The following is a 19,843-nucleotide window of genomic DNA, read 5'->3' as shown; positions in this document are numbered from 1 at the left end:
TCAGGGTCTCTGTTCACCAGCCAGGTCCTGCCTGTGGGTTGGAGCCAGGCACACCGTACCTTCCCCAGTCAGTGGGAGGCTGAGTCCATACACAGTCCAACGCTACCAATGGGAGCCTGCCCTTCCTTTTGTCCAGCTAAGGACAAGGGGAGGCTTGATGAGGTCCCGTCTGTTCCTCCCTCCTCTTAGCCTCACCCCGACCTTCACTGGGGCATGCGGCAACTTCTCCCTCCCAGTGCACTCAGCCTTGAGTAGGGCAGTCCGTAAGACTTTCCCTGGGCCTCTTCAACATGTGCTAGGCACACGATGCTAAGGCCACCCGTGCTGTTCCCTGCTCTGCCCACGCGATTTCTCCAGTTCATGAGAGGTGTCCATCTATAATCTCATGGAAGAGAGTCTCCAGTCTCCACCCATCCTCTTCCTCCCACTTGCAAATCCTTCTCACAGCAACCCTTCCGCTCTGGGAAGGAGAATGACAAGCAAGCCAGCCCATCCTTGGGTCATCTTTTCCCCACTTTCTGCATAGAATGAGGGTTTGGAGAGCACCACATTTTCAGGACCCCTCTTGATCCCGATGGGGCAGAATGACTCCTTACCTTCTGCATGGCCTCTTGGGCTTTCCTGGAGTCTGATCAACCCCAAGGCTTTAGGCTGTGCCCTGAGGAGCTACGGGTAAAGCAGCCCGGTTGAAGCTCCGGGGAAACTCCCCTGCTCTCTGCTCCTCAAGGGAGGTGCAGCCACTGCGTTACTGTCTTCAACCTGAAATGACTTCTATTGTTCAAGAAGTTGAGTCTAAACATGGCCCTTTGGGTTCCATGGCTCACCATGCTGCCCCTCTGAGGTCACCTCCCCTGAATCCACGGACCTCATGCCTCCTGCCACTCTCTGGACACCTGGGCTCATTCATCTCTTCACCACAGCATAGGATGTCTCCTGGATAGGGGCCCTTCTCCTACTCTGCTTATCAAAGTTTCACACATAACCCCCTTCCAAGCTCCCCAATCCTTTAACGGAACTGGCCCTATGCCTGGCCTGGGTGGGAGCAGCCCAGACAGAGCTCCTGCCTTCCAGAACTCCTCACACCCACAGCATGCCAGCTGCTTGCTCAGTGCAAAGAATCTCTGCTCTGTCCACCAGTCTGGCCTTGTACAGTACCTAGGTCCAGGGCTGGACCAGTCCCCTCTATACCCATTGTCTCCTACCACACTGTGCATGACCCTACAGCCATGCCCTGCTGCTGACCTCAGACCTCCCCATGCTTCAAGCAGTCACTGCCAGTCCAGCAGTGATCTAGTCTCCTCCCCCATATCTGTGAGCTTGCAGAGGGCAGGGACTGTGTCCCCAGCCCAGGTGGGCACAGGAAAATGTCCATGGCTGGCAGTGGGCTTAAGTGTACATGGACAGGTGAGTTTTTGAGATCTGTGTATGCAGCTCAGAGAGGGAACCTAGAGAAGACCAGCTGGCTTGAGGGTCAGAAAACCATTACCTTTGGGGCATGGAGTCTTGTGGGGATAGTGAGAGGTTGGGAGGGGATGGAGATAGGGAAGGGATTCCTTACCTTTTGCAAGCCTCCCAGCCCTGCCCCTTTCTGCTCTAATAGGAGACCCTGCCAATGGCCCTGGTGCCTGGTCCTGCCCTGTATGCTGTTTTGGGGGTTCCTTTCGAATCCCGGGTTGGCTGGTGACTTCAGAGCAGGGGAAGGCTTTGGCCAGGCTAGGGTCAGATTCAAATAGGCAGAGAGGAAGGGAGATGCATGTCAGGAGGGAGATAGCAGTGCTGGAAAATGTTCTGAGGGTTGGGGTGTAGACACCCAGTCTTGTGGGTGAAACTTGTGGGTGAGCAGACCAGGCTGCAGTTCACCCCCAGATTGTAGGTGAAGGCATGTAGGATTTAGGGGAGGTTGACTGCACTGAAGTGATGCTATTAGCTAACCTTTGTTGAGCACCTGCTATGTGCCAGGCATAAATCTAAGTCCTCATATTGATGAACACGAGATAAGCATTTTTATCGTCTCCATTCACAGAGGAGCTAAATATCTTGCCTAAGGTCACCCAGTAAATTGAGGGAACTAGACTTGATCCCAGGCATGCAACACCAATGCCCAGGGTGGGAACAGATCATCAGGGGCTTTGAATGGCAGGATCGGGAATGTGGGTTTCATCTAGCAACAACAAGGAGCCACCAAAGGATCTTGGGCAGGGGTTGATGTGGTCAGAGCAGAGTCTAGGACGTCTAGCAGCCTGGGGAGGGTGTGGGTCTAGAGGCCAGTTACGGACCCTGGGCAGCTCTAGTGCTTTACATCTAGACCTTGTTGGCCATGTCTCAGTGAGCTCTGAGAGCCCAGGCTGGGTATCTGCCTACACCAAAATTTCCTTGGAAACAGCCCCAGGGCCAGTGTGGAGTGGGCAGGCCTGCCTAGCCAGGATACTGGGAAGTAGGCCTAACACATCCTGGGGTCAGGAGAGTGAACGCTTGGCACACTCCTTCCCAGCTGGGCAACTCAAAGCTGACAGCAAACAGGGACGGTTCCCCAGCAATCAGTGCCCCCACCGCCTCCAGACAGGAGAGAGGGACCCCTGAGGAGGGACTGAGCCCTCACCGTCACGGGCAGGTTGTGCAGGGCCCCAGAGCTAGGCGCTAACCAACGGTAACCAGGTCCTGGCTCATTAGACAGGGTGAAATGGGAGCAGGACAGCAGAGCTGGGATGCCAGGTGGCCTTGCAAATGAACTCCCTGCCTACGAGTAGCTGATCGGTCAAAGGCTGACAAGTTTATCGTGTAAGGCAGAAAATGAACTACACCCAAACTCATCCACCATGACTCTGCCCCCAGTGTAATGGAAACAGGGGGCGGTGGGCTGGAGGCACGCGGCAGGAGCCGTTTGTCTTGTGACATTCTCATCGAGCACATGGAGGCTCGTTTAATGCGGTAAATCAATCTTCCTCAAGGAGCCCCTGCTTAATGGTGAGAAGTCGGAGTTGAGTAATAGGAGGAGCTTGCTCTGCCACCCACGCCTGGGGAGTTGACAGCTTCGGTGATGTAGAAATTCCAGAGGCCACAAGGCCTTGGAGGACCCTGGAGCTTCTGTTAGAGACTGAAAGCTTACAGACCGTGCCTAAGGTGAGCGAAGATGAAAGGAACACAGCACCTCTGTCTCTGGAGAGCGGCAGAAATCAGGTGCTTCTCCCCAACACCTCTCCCTGTGTGTGTGCGCGTGCGTGTGTGTGCGTGTGTGCGCACACACACACAGAGCTCTGTCTTGGACACTTGCCTTCTCTGGTCTATCCCCTGGGAAGTTGGCTCAAGTCACATTCCTACTGTCCTGCCTCACGTGGTCGAGGGAGTTGGAGGCACTAGGCTCCTTTTCCGAGGCTTAGAGCTTTTAAACCTTTGTCAATCCCATCTATGGATTTTTCTTCTCCAGATGAAGCCATTGTATCTCCTTTTGGGATGGAAATCTGCCATCACACATCCCATGCTCTTCTCTACTCTATGGCTTATGGAATAATCTTTATGCTCCCAGTCCCCAGAGGCTATGGAAATTTCAACAAAGGTATTTCTTACCCAGTGAAACCTGACTCTTGCAAATCAGAACTGCTTTTACTTGAGTTACAAAAATCTCTTTAAAGAGTTCAAAAGGGAGGGACTTCTGCTTCCAGGAACATCAAGTGGACTTTTCCTTATTCTTTCCACTAAAAATCCTGGGCACTATATTTAAAACGAACATAAGAAGACTCTGAAAGATGGAGAGAGAGGGGCTAGGGGCCTCAGGACCTAAGGAACGGCATGATGGTGAATTCCCTGGTGTTCTGGCTGAATTATGTCCCCTCCACCCTGAAATTCATATGTTGAAGCTTTAACCCTCAATATGACTGTATTTAAAAATGAGGCATTTAAAGAGGTAATTAAGGTTAAATGAGGTCATAAGGGTGGGGCTCTAAACCAATATGACCATTATCCTTATAAGAAGAGGAAAAGACACCAGGGATTCATGTGCACAGAGAGGAGACCACTGGAGGATGCAGTAAGATGCTGGTCATCTGCAAGCCACAGAGAAAGACCTCAGGAGAAACTAAGCCTGCCAACACCTTGACCTTGGACTTCTAGTTGCCAGAAGGGTGAGAAATAGATTTCTGTTGTTTGAGCCACTCAGTCTCTGGTATTTTGTTATGGTATCCCTAAGAAACGGATACACTGGATTTTCTGTTTTATGTAAAATTTCCCAAACTTAGAGCTCAAATAGCCAGTAACATAAAACACAAACAAATGAAAACAAAACAAAACCAAAAATCCAGCAAAAGCCTGCTTTCTTTAGCCAAAGGACCAGGAAAGAGAAAGACTAGCAAGGCAGGAAACTTTTAGATAAGAACCTTCCTCCATGCCAGCCAAGGCGGAGTGGGGAGCCTAGACTTCCACCATAGCCAGTCTGCAATGGAGCAGCTCAGCCTCTGAAGGTGTCAGGGAAGGCGTGGTCTCAGATCGAAGCTGCGACATCCATCCCCATTGGATGGCAGCCACCACCTCAACTGCTTCACAGACACATCAGTAGAGAACATGTGGGGCCCTGAATTCCCACTCTCACTACCAGTAATAAGGAGCACCCTCCCCCGGGGCGTCAGTGTAGGCTTCATGAGAAACCTGGCCTTCTACACCCACCTGGCTATAACAAGGCAGCACCCACCGCTGCTCCTGCTGGAGTGGTGTCAGAAAGCCAGCTAAAACAGAAGGTTTAAATAACATCCAGAGTCCCTTCATAGAACACATCCAGGTTTCAGCAGAAAATCACTTATCATATCAAGAACCAGGGAAGTCTCAGCTTGAATGAAAAAAGACAACCAGTAGATGCCCAACACTGATATGACAGGCATGTTGTTATGTGACAGATATTTTTAAATTAATCATCATACAACTGAAAAATCTGTGGGACAAAAGATCTAACTATCATGTCATTGGAGTCCCAGAAAGAGAGGCAAAAGAGCAGAGCAGTAAAGTACTCAGAGAAATAATGGCCCAAAATTCCTAAATTTGGCAAAAGACATAAACCTGAAGATTCAAAATTCAGTTAATTCCACACAGGATAAATTCAAAGAAACCCACACCAAGACGTTATCATAGCCAAATTCTGAAAACTAAAGGCGAAGAAAAAAATCTTGAAAGGAGAGAGAGAGAAATGATGCTTTATCTATAGGGGAAAAACAATTCAGATTATGATGTATTTCTCATCAGAAACCACAAAGGCTGGTAGGAAGTGGCACAACCTTTTTCAGATGCTGAAAGAAAAGAACTGTCGATCCAGAATTCTAGATCTAGCAGAAATATCCTTCAGGAAGGAAAGGGAAATCAAGACATTCTTAAATGAGGAAAAACTAAGAGAATTTGTCCCCAGCAGACCTTCCCTAAAAGAAAAGCTAAAGGAATTCCCCCCTCAAAAAAAGGACGTTATATAAAGAAAGGGACATTGAAACATCAAGAAGGAGAACAGAAAGAGTAAATATTTTAGTAAATAAATTTTCTTTCCCTTTCTGAGTTTTTAAAAATGATGTTTCACTGTTGAAGTAAAATTATAACACTGCCTGATGTGGCTCTAAATTTATAATAGAGGAAATAATTAAGACAATTGTATTATGAATATGAGAGAGTAAAGGGATGTAAAGGGTGGTAAACTTTCTACATTTCTCTAGAACTGGCAAAATTTCAACAATGATACAGACAGTGATAAATCGTATATACATAGTAAGACCTATAGAAACCACTACAAAAGCTACACAAACAGATACACTAAAAACATTACGATAAATCAATATGGAATTCCAAAAAATGTTCAAGTAACCTATAGGAAGGCAGGAAAAAGAAAGCAAGAATTGAAAAACAGAGGTGACAAAAAACAAAATGGCAGCATTCAATCCCAGCATATTGATAATTTCAGTGATAGAAATTGACAAAGCAGATTTAAAAAAAAAATCCTAATTATATTCTATCTAAAAGAAACTCACATCAAATGTAATGATATAGATTGGTTGAAAGTAAAAGAAAGGAAAAAGGTATATCAAGGCAATATTAATCAAAAGAAAGCAGGGGTTGCCTTATTAATATCAGATTAAGTAAGCTTCAGAGCAAAGAAAATTACCAGAGACACTGAAGGGCATTACATAAAACAAAATGGTCAGTCTACCAGGAAGACATAGCAATCCTAAGTGTGTAGGTAACAAACATACCACAAAGTTTGTGAAGAAAAAACTGACAGAACTGAAGGGAGTATAGACGAATCCACAACTATACTTGGGGACTTAAACACTCCTTTCTTGATAAGTGATAGAACAACTAGACAGAAAGTCAGCAAGGCTGTAGAAAAACTCAACGATACCATCAATCAACCTAATTGACATTTATAGAACACTCCACCCAACAGCAGCAGAATGCGCACTCTTTTCAAATGCCCACGGAATATATATACCAAAGTAGACCGTATTCTAGGCTCTAAAACACCCTCAAATGAATCGAAAAGAATTGAAATCATACAAAATGTATTTTCAGACATATGAAATCAAAATCAAAATAAAAAACAAGAAAAGTTCCAAACATTTGGAAACCAAACAATACTCTTCCCAATAACCCATGGATGAAAGAGAAAGTCTTAAGGGAAATTAAGAAAAAAACATTGCAATGAGTGAAAATAAAAATACACCTTATCCAGATGTGTGAGTCACAGCTAAAGCACTGTTGAGAAGGAAATGTATAGTACAAATGCTGACATAGATAAGAAGAAAAGTCTAGAACGACTTCTATAAGCTCTTACCTGAAGAACCTAGAAACAGAAGAGCAAAATAAACCAAAAGCAATCAGAGAGGCAGGAAATAGCAAGAATCAGAGACCAATAGAATTGAAAACAAAACAATAAAAACAATGAAAAGAAATCTACCTTTAGAAGATCAATCAAATCTCTAGCAAGATTGTGAGAAAAAGAGAGAGAGAGGGAGAGGGAGAGGGAGAGGGAACACTATCAGGGATAAAATAGGGACAGCACTACAGACCCTGCAGACATCAAAAGGATTGTAAAGAAATAGTATGAACAACTCTACAGACTTGAACTTGACAACTTAGATGAAATGGAGCGATCTCTTGAATAGTATAAACTACCACAATGCGCCATATCTAAAAGAAATACTTTGGATAGCCCTATAACTATTAGGAAAATTGAATTTAGAAGTTTTAAACTCTGGAAAAAGAAGTCTCTAGGCCCAGAAGTTTTCACTGGAGAATTATACCAAATATTTAAGGAAGGATTAAAACCCATCTATACAATTTCTTCCAGATAATGTAAGAGGAAAGAACACTTCCCAATTCATTTCATGAATCAAGTGTTACCCTTATACCAAAACAAGATGAAAACAGTACAAAGAAGAAAAAAAGCCACAACACCCAACCAACTACAGACCAATAATCCTCATGAATATAGATACAAAAATATTGAACAATATATGAGCAAATAGAATTAAGCAACATATAAAAAGATTACATACAGAAGTGGGGCTTATTATAGGAATTCAAGGCAGAAAGAAAGAAAGAAAGAAAGAAAGAAAGAAAGAAAGAAAGAAAGAAAGAAAGAAAGAAAAGGAAAGAAAGAAAAAAAGCCTGGCTATAAATCCTCATACCTTATAAAAAATTTTAATTCAAAATGGATCATAAACTTGAATGTACCAATGTAATATCAACTTTTAGAAAATATATCAGAGAAAATCTTTAGGATCTAAGGCTAGGCAAAGAATTCTTAGACTTGACACCAAATGCACGATCCAGTAACGGAAAAAATAGACAAATTGGACTTCATCAAAACTGAAAACAATTGTTCAGTGAAAAACCATGTTAAGATGAAACTGTAAGTTACAGATTGGGATAAAATATAGAACCACATAGCCAAGAAAGGGCTACTAAAAAATATATAAACAACTCTCAGAATTCACAGTAAAAACAAACAAACAAACAAAACCCAAACCATCTAACTAGAAAATGAGCAAAAGACAGGAAATGACATTTCACAAAAGAGGATATAAAGATGGCAAATTAGCATATGAAAAGATACTCAACATCATTAGTCACTAGATAAATGTAAACTAAAGCTATAATAAGATATCACTACACACCAATTAGAAAGGCTAAAGTGAAAGATAGTGACAACACAAATGCTGACAAGGGTGCAGAGAAACTGGATCGCTCAGACATTGCTGATGGGGATGGAAAGGGGTACAGCCAATCTGGAAAACAGTTTAGGAGTTTCTTTAAAAGCTAAACATGCAGATATCAATTTTATTCCTGGAATTTTTCCTAAAATGAGAACTTACGATCACACAAATATATATATATATAGTTCATAGTAGCTTTATTTGTAATAGCCAAGAAGTAGGACCACTCAGGTGTCCATCAATAGATGAACGATATCACCCATTGTGATCCATCCATAGAAGGAATAAATAAAAAAGAATGAACTATTGACATGTGGGACAATGTGGATGAATCTCCAGAGAATTGTGTCAAGTGAAAAAAAAAAAAAGCCAGTCCCACAAGGTTACTACTGTATGATTCCATTTATATAACATTCTTAAAGCCATAACTTTACAGAAATGAAGACAGATTCCTGGTTGCCAGGGGTTAAGGAGGGATAGGGTTGGAAGGGTGTGGCTATAAAAGGCAACAGGAGGGATCCTTGCAGGGATGGAAAGGTTCTGTACCCCGACTGTATCAGTGTCAATATTGTTGTGATATTGCACTAGAGTTTTATAAGAGGTTAGCACTTGGAGGAAAAGGGTGCAGGTGAGATTATTTCTTATAAGTGCACGTGCGTTTACAATTATCCCCAAAATAAGTTTAATTTAATTAAAAAAAAAAAACCTTCAAGAACCAAGCATTGCTCTGTCTTCTGGATTTGGAACACCCTGCCCACAAAGACAGATTTAAAGAGCTATCATACTTCTAGAATTAGGGGAGGGGTGGTGAGTGGAGAAGGGCAGGAGATTAAAAAAAAAAAAACAACTTCCCACTCACTTTGTACCACAAATATCATAACATGGAGAGAGAGGGCCACTGGGGAGAAATGAAAGAGGAGTGTGACACTCAGAGCACAGGGCATGTGAGGCGCCCAGGGGGATAAAGGAGTAGCTCAGAGTGAATAAGGGCTACGGTTCCAAGGCCAGGAGTACAGGCCATTCAGTCTGAGGCCACGGGTCACCATCACTGATGGAACAGACACTCAACAGGTGCCCATTTGCAGTTCACCAGATTTTTCCAGACAGGTTGCGCGCCTCGGACAAACCATCCCCACAGTGTTTCCCCAAATCTAATTAAGACTAATCATTTAGCGAACAGCCTCTGTGCGCCAGGCACCAGACCACCTGCTTTGCGGTCCCTCCGCACCCCCTCGGTCCTAGCCACAGGGCAGGGCCGCCACCTCCAGGTCCTACCTCGGAGGCCAGCTCCAGGGCCCGGCAAGGAGGGCCGGGTCAAGCCCAGGTCTCAAGGCCACAGGCCTCTCCCTGTCTGGAAGCCCTCAAACACAGGAGCCTTCAGGCTTCCACTCGGGGAGGGAGACAATGGCCCCAGCAAAGCCTCCCACCCTCCCAGCCCCGAGGGAAGAAAAGAGCATTCAGCCTCGGGAGCCCGGGAGGTATTTCTGGGCCAATTAAATCAGAGAGGCTGTTATTGCTAATGTGTAATTGGTTTTAAAATCAGCAGACTTGCCTATCTCTGGATGACAATCCTTAAGTAGCAAAATGCCCACCCTGAGCGGTTCTTGTAAACCATGACCGAGGCCTTCTCCAGACGCAGCCGCCTTCTGTCAGTTCCCTCCTTGAAAGCAGTGGCTCAGCTCTAATTGGTTGCTGGGGATAAATATTTATGGTGCTGTGTAAACAGAAGCATCTGCCCGAAGTCTGCTTGCAGGATTTCCACGCAGCACCCAGGAAAGCCAGCGGGCTCCAGGGTGCGGGGGCGGGCTCTCTGAGCTGGCTATCCTTTTCCTACAAATTGACAAGCACTGTAGTCTTCCAGACTCAGGGCCGAATAGCTAATTAAATTTCCGGACCAGGATAACAGTGTTGGTCCTCCTGGGTTCAGGAAGGCCACAGCTTCGAGGCTCTAGAAGGAGGGCGGTCCTGCAAGGTTATGAGCGCCCTTCCTGAGGCCTCCATTCCCACCCTGGCTGCCAGGCCCTGAGGATCTGAGGCTCGGGAGACAGATGCCCTGATTCTACCGCTGACCACCTCTAAGGCCGAAGACCAGCTCAACCTGTTGCAGACACAGGCTCCTATGTTCTGTGGGGATGAAATCCCCACCTCACAGGCTATACTGAAGATTCAAAGCAACAAGGGACAGAAAGGACCCAGGATAAGGCCCGCATCACGGGGGACCTCTATGCCCAGAAGCTGCTAGTATCTGCTTAAGTTGGTCCCAACCTGGACTGCACATGATGGTGCTTTAAAAATACAGGTTTCTTGGCCTCATTCCTGTCCCGCTGGAAAATCCCTGGGACCCCAGACTCTTTATTTTAAGGGGCTCTCTAGATGATTCCAATGTTGTCAGCCAGCCCCCATCACACCCGCTGCAACACACCTGGGCTTAGCCTCATTGTGCTTGGCACAGGAAGCCCTCCTAAGCTATGACAGGCACAGGGGTGAGGTCCCCAAATTCCCTCAGGACTCCTGTTGGGGACACTCCTTTGGTTTTATCCTGTCCACTCTTGTCCTAACAATTCTGCTTATTCTGATCTCCCCAGGCTTCTGGGGGGATGGTGATGGTCCTGCCAAGTTTCTTGGCCCTTGGACCCCCAAGAGTCTCTTCTATGTTGGCTGTGGATGGTTAGGCTGTGGATAGAGATGACGATACCCTCACTTGTCCCACACCACATTCTCAGAGAGTTCTGTGTAAGCAGTGCTGTGTGAGGGGCTAGGGAGTGTGGGGACACTGGGTGCAGAGGGGGGCCTGGGCTTTATGGCAGACAGCTGGCTCCACTGTTCTCTGGGCTCCACCCTCTCAATGTCACAGCAGAGCATCAGGCTGGGGAGCCTGTGGGCTAACAGAGGGAGCTGTTTTGGTTGGGGAGCAGAGTGAAGGATCAGAGACCGTCTCTCTAAGGAGAGAGGGTTGATAAAATCAATTGTCCCGCTGGTTCTCAGCGGACCCTATGAGAATTCAGATTTTGTCTGAGCTCAGGTGCCTCGGTCCAGACCTCCCCAGGACAACAGGAGCTCAGCTTGGTTGAAGCCTCCTGCTGGACAACACGTGCCTGGGCCAGTCAGACCCCTACCCCAGCCCCTATAGCCACACCTGGAACCAGCAGAATACTGTCCCAGACGCTGAGGATTTGAGAGAATTGTTTGCAATGGTGACCACCATCCCTGGGTCTCTGGCTGGCACTCCCATGCTCTGCTGCTCCAGTGTCCCCCGCATGGACTCATCCCTCACCTCCCACCTTTTCCCCTGACGTCTGAGTCGTGATGGCAGGTCCCCTTGCACTGTTAATCTCTTCTGAGAGTGTTCTGTTCACTTTCTGCCTCAACAGGAGAGTGCCCCCTGAGGGACACACTTCCTGTGCCCTCTCCAGGAGACTATTTTCCTTCACACTCATGCGCCCCAGGGCCAGGTAAGGTAGGTGGTATTCTCCCTGTTCCTGCACCTGCGCGACTCCTCCCTGCTTTCCCTTGGGAGCCGTAGCTATTAGACTCCTACCTTCCCACCGCCATCGTCATTGTCCCCCCTGTTGCTGCATTCCCCTGCTGTCCTCACAACTCCCCATCATGCAGATCTGGGCTCCCAGTTCGCCATCTTCCTCCCCATCACCACTGCAGCCATCCTTCCTGCAGCCTCAACGTCTGCGTGGAAGAGCCAGCCCATAGGCACCCTCCTCTCTCAGACCCTCGATCTCCCACCTTTGACAGTCCAACCTCAGCCTCCACTCCCACAGTCATCACTACCAGAGCTCATCACTACAGGAACTGACCCCCTTGGAAGTCTCAGATTCAAGCCTCCCATAGTCTGAGCACACTCCTGACTTTCGGATTCACACACTCTGTTATCTCTCCTCTGCAACACGCTTCATCTCACCGACTCCTCAGAACCATCAACTCCACTACCTATTTCTCCACCCATTGTCCACCTCCATCTTTCATTTCCCTCCTGTCATGGGCTGAATTGTGTCCTCTCAAAGTCCCCAAGTTGAAGTCCTAACCCCCCCAATTCCTCAGATTAGGACTGTACTCGGAGATGGGGTCTTTATTGAGGTAATTAAGGTAAAATGAGGTCCTAACCCAACATAACTGGTGTCCTCGTAAGAAGAGATTAAGACACACACATGCACAGACGGGAGACCATGGGAAGACAGAGGGAGAAGACGGCCATCGACAAGCCAGGCAGAGAGGCCCGAGAAGAAGCCAATTGTGTGCACGCCACGATCTCAGACTTCTAGCCTTCAGAACTGTGAGACAATAAATTTCTGCTGTTTAAGCCACTCAGTCTGTGGTACTTTGTTATGGCGGCCCAAGCAGACGGCTACACCTCCTTACTCACTTCAGATTCCAACGTTATATTCTCGCCCTCAGTTATATTCTCCAACCCAAGGCTCAACCTGGTGACCCACCTTCTCTTTGCCTGAACCTGAGGCAAAAAATGGCAAAACAATGCTAATTAATTTCTCCTAAAATGTATGGCCCCCAAACCCTTAAATATAAGCTCAACAGAGTCCATAAATCTCATCAAATGTTCCAAGAGGCTATTTCATGTGTTCTCTTTTGTCTTCAGAATCCCACTTTCACCTCTCAGCTCATGCCCATGGCTCTGCTGATCTGAGACCAGAAGCCACTAGTCAGGACCCTCCTCACGTTCCCACCACCACGACCGCAGGCCCAGGTTTCAGTTTTCCCTGTACCAACCAAAGGCCTCTTATTCTCTGGGTTCCATTTCCTTTTGCCTTTGCAAGAATCCCATGCCTCCATTCGTCTCTTCTGTCTTCACTAATAATTTCTCTTACTGGAGTACTTCCATATACTTGTCTGCATACAACCACGCTCTTGCCACTCCTACTAAACACACTTCCCTTGACTCCCATCCTCTCCCAGCAACTGCCCCATTTTTCTGCTCTTTTAATACCAAAATACCTGAAAAGATTCATCCACGCCTAACTGATTCTACTCATTGACAGTCTCATCAACAATTTCTTCCTGCTGTTGGATCGCACCCATTAGCATACAACCATTCATTCTTCCTACTCCCCAGTCTGATCTTGGTGAAGGTCACCGATGACTTAGGGTTGCCAAGCTCTGAGTCTCCTCTTCGCCCAGCTTTTCCTTGAGCTCTCAGCAGCATTCCAAGTGGTTGGCCGCTTCCTCTTTCCCTTTGGATCTTCATGAATCATCTCCTGGTTTGCTCTTGACTTCACAGGCTGCTCTTTCTCAATCCCCTTTGCATCTTTCTCTACCTGACCTCCGAAGACCGCTTCTGCTGTTTCTAGATGATCTCACCCAGGTCCATGACTTTAAATATCACTTCTGTGCCGATGGCTCTCAAATTTATGTCTCCATATTGACCTCTCTCTTGAGCTCCAGACACATAGATCTAATTTGACATCTCCACTTAGATGACTCAAGGCATCTCAAACCTGACACACTTAGAAAGGACTTCATCCTGCAGCCACTTCACCAGCCTGGTTCCCATCACAGTGAATGCTACCACGATCTAGGTTGCTTGAATAAAAAATCTAGGGATCTTTCTCACTTTTCTTCCTTGTCACCTCTCCTTTGCAATCTACCTGGACCCAGCCCATGTCTTTCATCTTTACTCTCCACCCTAGTCCAAATTGCTGTGATTTTTCACATCTATACTGAAATCCTTTCCGAAAGAGGTTTCCCTTCTGTGGGCAGGGGCTGCTCCGGGGAGGAGGGCTCTGTGAAAGACTGGTTTCCTGCTGTGTAGATGACACAGTCAGTGCCACCCAGAATAATCAGATCTCTGAAGGGAAGGCGCGTGGGCCCCTCCTCTCTGTCACGCTTCCCTCAGAAACAGCACTTCCATTCAGAAAGCCAGATCAAGTGCCATTAACAAATTAATTCCCATTAGCACAGCCCAAGCACTTAAACCTCAAGGCAATCCCTGTCAGTCCTGCAGGGAGAGAGCTTGGCCTACTAATAAAGTGGAAACTGTATTGCGAGCAGAGGCGATTGTTTGATGCCTGTCTCTGTCCCTGGAGGGGAGAGGAGTGGGATTTGATTACACCCTGGTCTCCTGAGGGAATTAACTCACTTTCCAATGATAAGTTATTCATTCCGCTGCTTGGTGGTTAGGTCTGTGAGGGCAGGGTTAGCCCTCACACCCTCCCGTGGCCTGTGCAGCCCCTGATTCAGGACTGAACATTCCACAGGCGCCCCATGACTGAATGAAAAAATAATTAACTGGTAGGTGGGCTATAAGTCTGGGGCCTACTATCATGAGTAACCCTCCGTTCTTTTATTTAACAAATACAACTAGGGCCCCACTGTGTTTGGCAGATTAAAGAGTTAATCCAAACAGATAAGGCCCCTACTCTCCTAGGATTTAGAGACTAGGAAAGGGAGGCAGATAATCAGCATGCATAAACAAATGAGAAGCTGGCTTCAGAGAGTGACAAATGCTGTTAGTATAAGACAACAGAACAAGGTGACAGTGTGTTGAGTGGGGGATGCTCTAGGGGGCCTGAGGCGGTGACACCTGAGCTGAGCTCTGGATGGTGCAAGGAGCCAGTTAATCCTGGGGAGAAAACTTTCTAGGGAGAGGGACCAGAAAATGCAAGCGCCTGTCGCCAGAAAACCAGGCCCCACCACCTTTTCATTCTCTCAATACACGCAGCATGGCCATTTGGCCTGCTGGTTTCTCTCCGTATGGAACCAGGCAGGGCAGGCGTGTCCCTGCTGGCCAGCTGGCTTTCCCCACAGACTGCCCGCCTGCCTGGACGCTCTCCCTACCTCCTGCCCTTCTCGCTCATGTCTCAGAGTTTTGCACAATTCCCACCTCTTCCAATGAAGCTTTTCAAAAGCCTCCCAAGCGGAGGGGCTCGCTCCTCTCGCTGAAGTCCTGGAGCGCTGGTTTGGTACCTGCTGTCTCTATCGCTTCACATGGCTGGATGCCGCATTTCTGCGTATTAACAGTCCCCGCCCCATGCCTTCCCTTCCCCTGTCCACTGGGCTGCTCAGGGATAATGGCTTCATCCTCTCTGCCTCTTACACTTGCCAGGCCTAGCCCAGCTCCTCAGGTGACAGACACTTGGGGAGTCTGAATGAACACCTGGCCGAATGAGAGCCCAGGACGCAGATGGAAGTCCATGGAAGCCTCGCCTCTTACCCTGGAATCTCTAATGTAGGCAAGAAAGGAAAACACTCCATCCAACTCCTGGGAATAGGACCAGCTTTGGATTTGAAAATGAGTTTCCAGAAGGATGATTCAAAAATTTTAAGACTATTACCAGCTTTCTTCTGGGAATGCTTAGAAACTTTCATAAGAGCAGCGGCCAGCCAGAAGGATAGACCAGCCTGAAGATGAAAAGTTCTAGGACTGAGAAATCACGTGAAGGGGGCAGTGACCCACCCTCCCAGAGCTGGACTCTCTCCCATATCTCCATGTGACAGCTCTCCCAGGGACTCAGACCCTTCAAGTGGGTACCATCCCTGCCCACCACTAAAGCACCACTGCTTAATTGTAGCCAGTCTTCCCCCAGCTCAAAACCTTCCCTCCCTCAGTATTCCCAGATATCCCAGGATTCCAGTGCTTGTCAGCCTCATCCAGGAAGCTAGAATATTGCCGGATGAAATATGAAGGTACAAAAGGTGCTATCGGCTTCCAGGTGCCTCAGCCGACTTGCTGTCGGGGCCCGAGTTGGAGGGAGGCCTGAGCTCCCCACGCTATGGCAAATGGGGATGAGGCATGGTGCCCGACCCTGGAGGAAGGAAAGCCAATGGGCATGAGGATGAGATGAGCGTGGAGACGCGCTGGGCACTGCTGCTAACCTTTCACGAGGACTGTCCTGGCCTCAGCCCACTCGCTCCTCCCTTCTGACGTCAGCAGGCCGATTGGAGGCAAGCGTTCATCCTCGTTGGAAGCCATTTTGACTATCTTTCTCAACTGAGTGAACAGATCCCCCTCACTGAGACGGCGGAAATTAATGACAACATCCAAGACAAAGAACTGTGGGGGAAACAGGTCAAACACGTCACTCATGGCAGCCCGCCCAAGGTGAAGAGCCTTCACTGAGCCTTCACATGTGAACACAGAGCGGGGATACTCAGGCCTAGGGATCTGAACGAATGTGATGGCTCTGAACAGTCACAAGTTGGGGACCTACCCGATGCTGTCAACTGTGCTGGACTCTAAACCTCCCCAAATCAAAGAAGGCTTGATTAAACTTAGCTAAAATAAAACTTGCTCCTGTGGTTTCACTTCTTGTGATACAACTGCTATTGCAGGGCAGTGTCTGTGCAAACTGAAAATGTGCAGACCTTATAATTCAGCAATTAGTCTTCTAAATGCACACTTTAGCCTAAGGCTTGGAGAAACATATGCTCTTGTGCCCAGAAGATATGTGAAGGAGTGTGCATAGAAGCCACATTTGCAATAGCAACATGGTAGAGAGAGCTCAGTGTTTTCCAGTAGGGGAACAGCTAAGTTAAATGTACTGTATTCGTCTAATGCACATCCACTCCGTAGTTAATAGGAACGAACTCGCTCTAGATACGGCTATGGGGACAGATCTCAAACACAATGTGAGTGGAGAAAAAAGGCAAGTCAGCAAATAGCATGCAGAGGAAGATTAAAATGGAAAACAACATGCAAAATGCTCTATCCCTATGTGTGCACGTAGACATGGGTACGTGCATGTGTTCGACGTGATGTCTGTGAGCTATCATTTGGTAGCTTTGAAGCTAGAGTCTTGGGCTTCGTGAAAGGTCTTATTCCTAGCCTCAAGTCAAGATCCCTTTTCTGCTGGTTGATATGAGTCCCTGGTCTCATGCCCTGAGCAGCATTCACATGGCCTGGTCCAGAGCAGGAGCCCTGAGAGCCTTTCTGGAATGGATGAATACTGCAGCATGTGGGGGCTGGGAAATGCTGAGTTTGACTTTGTAATGAAGATGGAGAAAAGTTCTTGTTTGTGGCCAAACTGTCAGGTGGGCTTCTGGTGGGAACGGCCAACCTAGGACGGCAGACTTTCAATGAGGTCCTATCTTAGACGGCAAATGTCAGGTGAACCCAAGAAGAAAACAGTGTAGCACAAATGGCAGGGGAATTTCTAGAAGCTGTCAAACTTGGGTTTTACAAAAAAGCAAAAAACAAAACAAAAAAAAACCCAAAAAAGCAACCCCCCAAAAAACTAACAACAACAAACAAAAACCCCACCAAATCCCAAAAACCAAACCAAAACCAAAACAAAGAAAAAAAAGCCCCAAGACAGCTCTTTGTCAGATGAAATAATTAGAAGGAGGCTCACTATATAGTCTAGTGTGGGCACGGGTAAGGGGTCAGGAGCCCTCACACTCAGCCTGTCTCCTGGGTCCGCATGGGCCCTTGTAGGCTCCCGGAAGCCAGCGTGAAGTCCTGAGCTGCAGGAGGTGAGGTGTGAGCAGGGGGCACTGGCCAGGCCTGCGAGGCCTTCTCAGCCTTGGGCAGGCCACTCAACTCGTCCGAGGCCTCCTGTCCTCTTCGGTCAGATGGGGATTCCGAGCCCCTCTGCAAGTCACTAGAATCAGGCAGGATGAACCGAGCCTACGGCCTGGACGTGGGGATTCGGACAGTCAGTCTGTCCAGCTGTCCCTCTGTCTGTGTGTGCAGGAAGGCCGCCACCTGGGTGATTCATGAGGGGCTGCTGAGGCCATGCTGCATCTCAGGAATGGCCCACCGTCCACCCGGAGCAGCTGACCTGGCTGGTCAGGGCCAAAATGGGAACGCACGGAAGTTATTCTCAATTGATGACTCCCCTCGTCCTTAAAACCCAACTCACGGGAGAGCAATGGTCCTGACAAGGAGTCGAGAGACCTCACTGTGTCCCAGCTCACCGCGTGCCTCCAGAGGAGGAGGCCGAACATCGTCGGTGAAATAGGAACAGACACGTACTCACGCGCCCTGCCCAAGCCGGAGAGGCTGCAGGGGAAAGGGGCCACTTACCTGGTTGCCACAGGCCACGATGACGTGCTCTGGCTCGGGCATGACACTGCTCTTCTGTGCCACCAGGGTGTCCTGGGTGTGGCCGGGGAGCCGGTAGGAGGAGAAGAGCCCATAGTACTGCTTCATACAGAGCGGCTGCCCCGACAGCTGGCCCTTGGCACAGTCGGTAGGGATGGAGTGGCTGGAGAGCGGGGAGGGAGGCAAGGGATGGGAATTGGTTCTACTGGACCGGAAAACCCAGAGCTGCATTAGGATGGCTGTCAAAGAGCTGGATTCCCCACTCTTTGAAGTAGTGGAGCGCCCTATTTCTGCGGCCCACGGAGGGACCCTCGGGGTTTTCTCAAGCCTCTGATAGTCTCCCTCACCTCCGCCTCGGGCACTACCCGTACAGAATTTGTGTTTTAGCTCTCATGCCATCGCTTGTGCGATCTTTGTTTGGCATGCCTTCACCCCACTCCTGTGCTCAATGAATGTGTCCAGAAAACTCCTTCCACCCTCCCAGAGCCTATCCTTCCATCACCTCTTCCAGAAGCCTTCTCTGAGTTCAAGGCGCAAGGTTCTCTTTCTCCTGTAGTCTCAGCACATCTTGTGTCCTTCTTTGCTCCCTCCCTTCCTTCTCCTCTGCCACTTTCTCCCCCTCGTCCTCCCCTCCTCCCTCTATCTCTCTCTTTCTGTCCTCCATCCCGCTCTCCCCCTCCTTCTTTCTCTGTCTCCTCTTCCCTCCATCTTTACTTCCTTCCTCCCTCCCTCCTCCACTTCCTTCCCCTCCTCCTCTTTCTTCTCTCTCCCTCTCTTTCCTTTTTCCTTCCTCCATCTGTCTCTCCCTCTCCTCCTCCTCCTCTCTCTGTCTCTCCACCCTCCCTCCTTCCCTCCCCCCTTTCATTGAGCTCTCCTCTGTGCCAGGCACCTTTCTGGGATCCGGGGTTATAGTGGCAAACAGAACATGAGTGTCCTGCTCTAATGGGGCCCAGGTCCTGGGATGTGTCCGTGCAGCATAGACAACAAGCAACAAGCTGACACATGGGAGGGTTTCGGGTGGTGAGACAGGGTGACAGGGACCAGCCGTGTGAGCTGAGCCCTGAGGGTAAGAGGCAGCCCTGAGATTAGTTGGGGCAGAGGGAGGGTAGGGTGTCCCACAGCCCTGCTGCTCAAGGTGCGGGTGCCCCACTGAACTGTGGGAATCAGAGGGAGCTCTCAGAAACTTTTATAGCAATTTGACAGCAGAATTTTATGTCTGTCCAGTCTAAAATAAAAATAAAATACGTGGTTGTGTCTTTTTTACCTTTGTACCATTTTTCTGTGAATTCATTTTTGTCGTGTTTTACATTTTATAAAATTAAAAAATACGTTGGTCCTTCACCACAGATCATTTGAGGAACACCTGTCCAAGCTGGAGAGGAAACGAGTGAGGTTGAGGCCAGCTACACGGGCTCAGTGTGGGGAGACCATTCCCCTCAGCTGGCAGCTAGCAAGGCTGAACCCACCATCACCTCGCTCCCATGACTCCTTCTCTGTCTTCTCGGGCATCCCCTAAATTCCTGATGCACATAATAGTGTGCGTGTGTGCGTGCGTGTGCGGGATGCATTTTAAAGAGCTCAAGGAAGGACAGTGCTCACCCTAGGAAAAGGACCCATTAATGGTGGGGGCAGCTGGGGTAAAAGTTATCCTGATGCT

The 19,843-nt window shown here is 48.1% G+C and overlaps 1 protein-coding gene across 1 annotated transcript in view; it reads right to left on the bottom strand.

Annotated features, from left to right (window-relative positions):
* The window catches only part of CHAT (choline O-acetyltransferase), a 35,376-nt gene that overhangs the window by 10,606 nt on the left and 4,927 nt on the right, over positions 1 to 19,843 (bottom strand). The window contains exons 5-6 of the mRNA XM_034663602.1: positions 18,169 to 18,349; positions 16,020 to 16,197 (exon numbers count right to left, since the gene is read on the bottom strand). Of these exons, the coding sequence (XP_034519493.1) occupies positions 16,020 to 16,197; positions 18,169 to 18,349 (359 nt within the window). The remainder of the gene's footprint in view (positions 1 to 16,019; positions 16,198 to 18,168; positions 18,350 to 19,843) is intronic.

The sequence above is a fragment of the Ailuropoda melanoleuca genome, chromosome 6 (assembly GCF_002007445.2).
Source record: "Ailuropoda melanoleuca isolate Jingjing chromosome 6, ASM200744v2, whole genome shotgun sequence".
Taxonomy (NCBI): Eukaryota; Metazoa; Chordata; class Mammalia; order Carnivora; family Ursidae; genus Ailuropoda; species Ailuropoda melanoleuca.
Note: the sequence above shows the minus strand (reverse complement) of the source record. Positions and strands in the feature narration are given on the sequence as shown.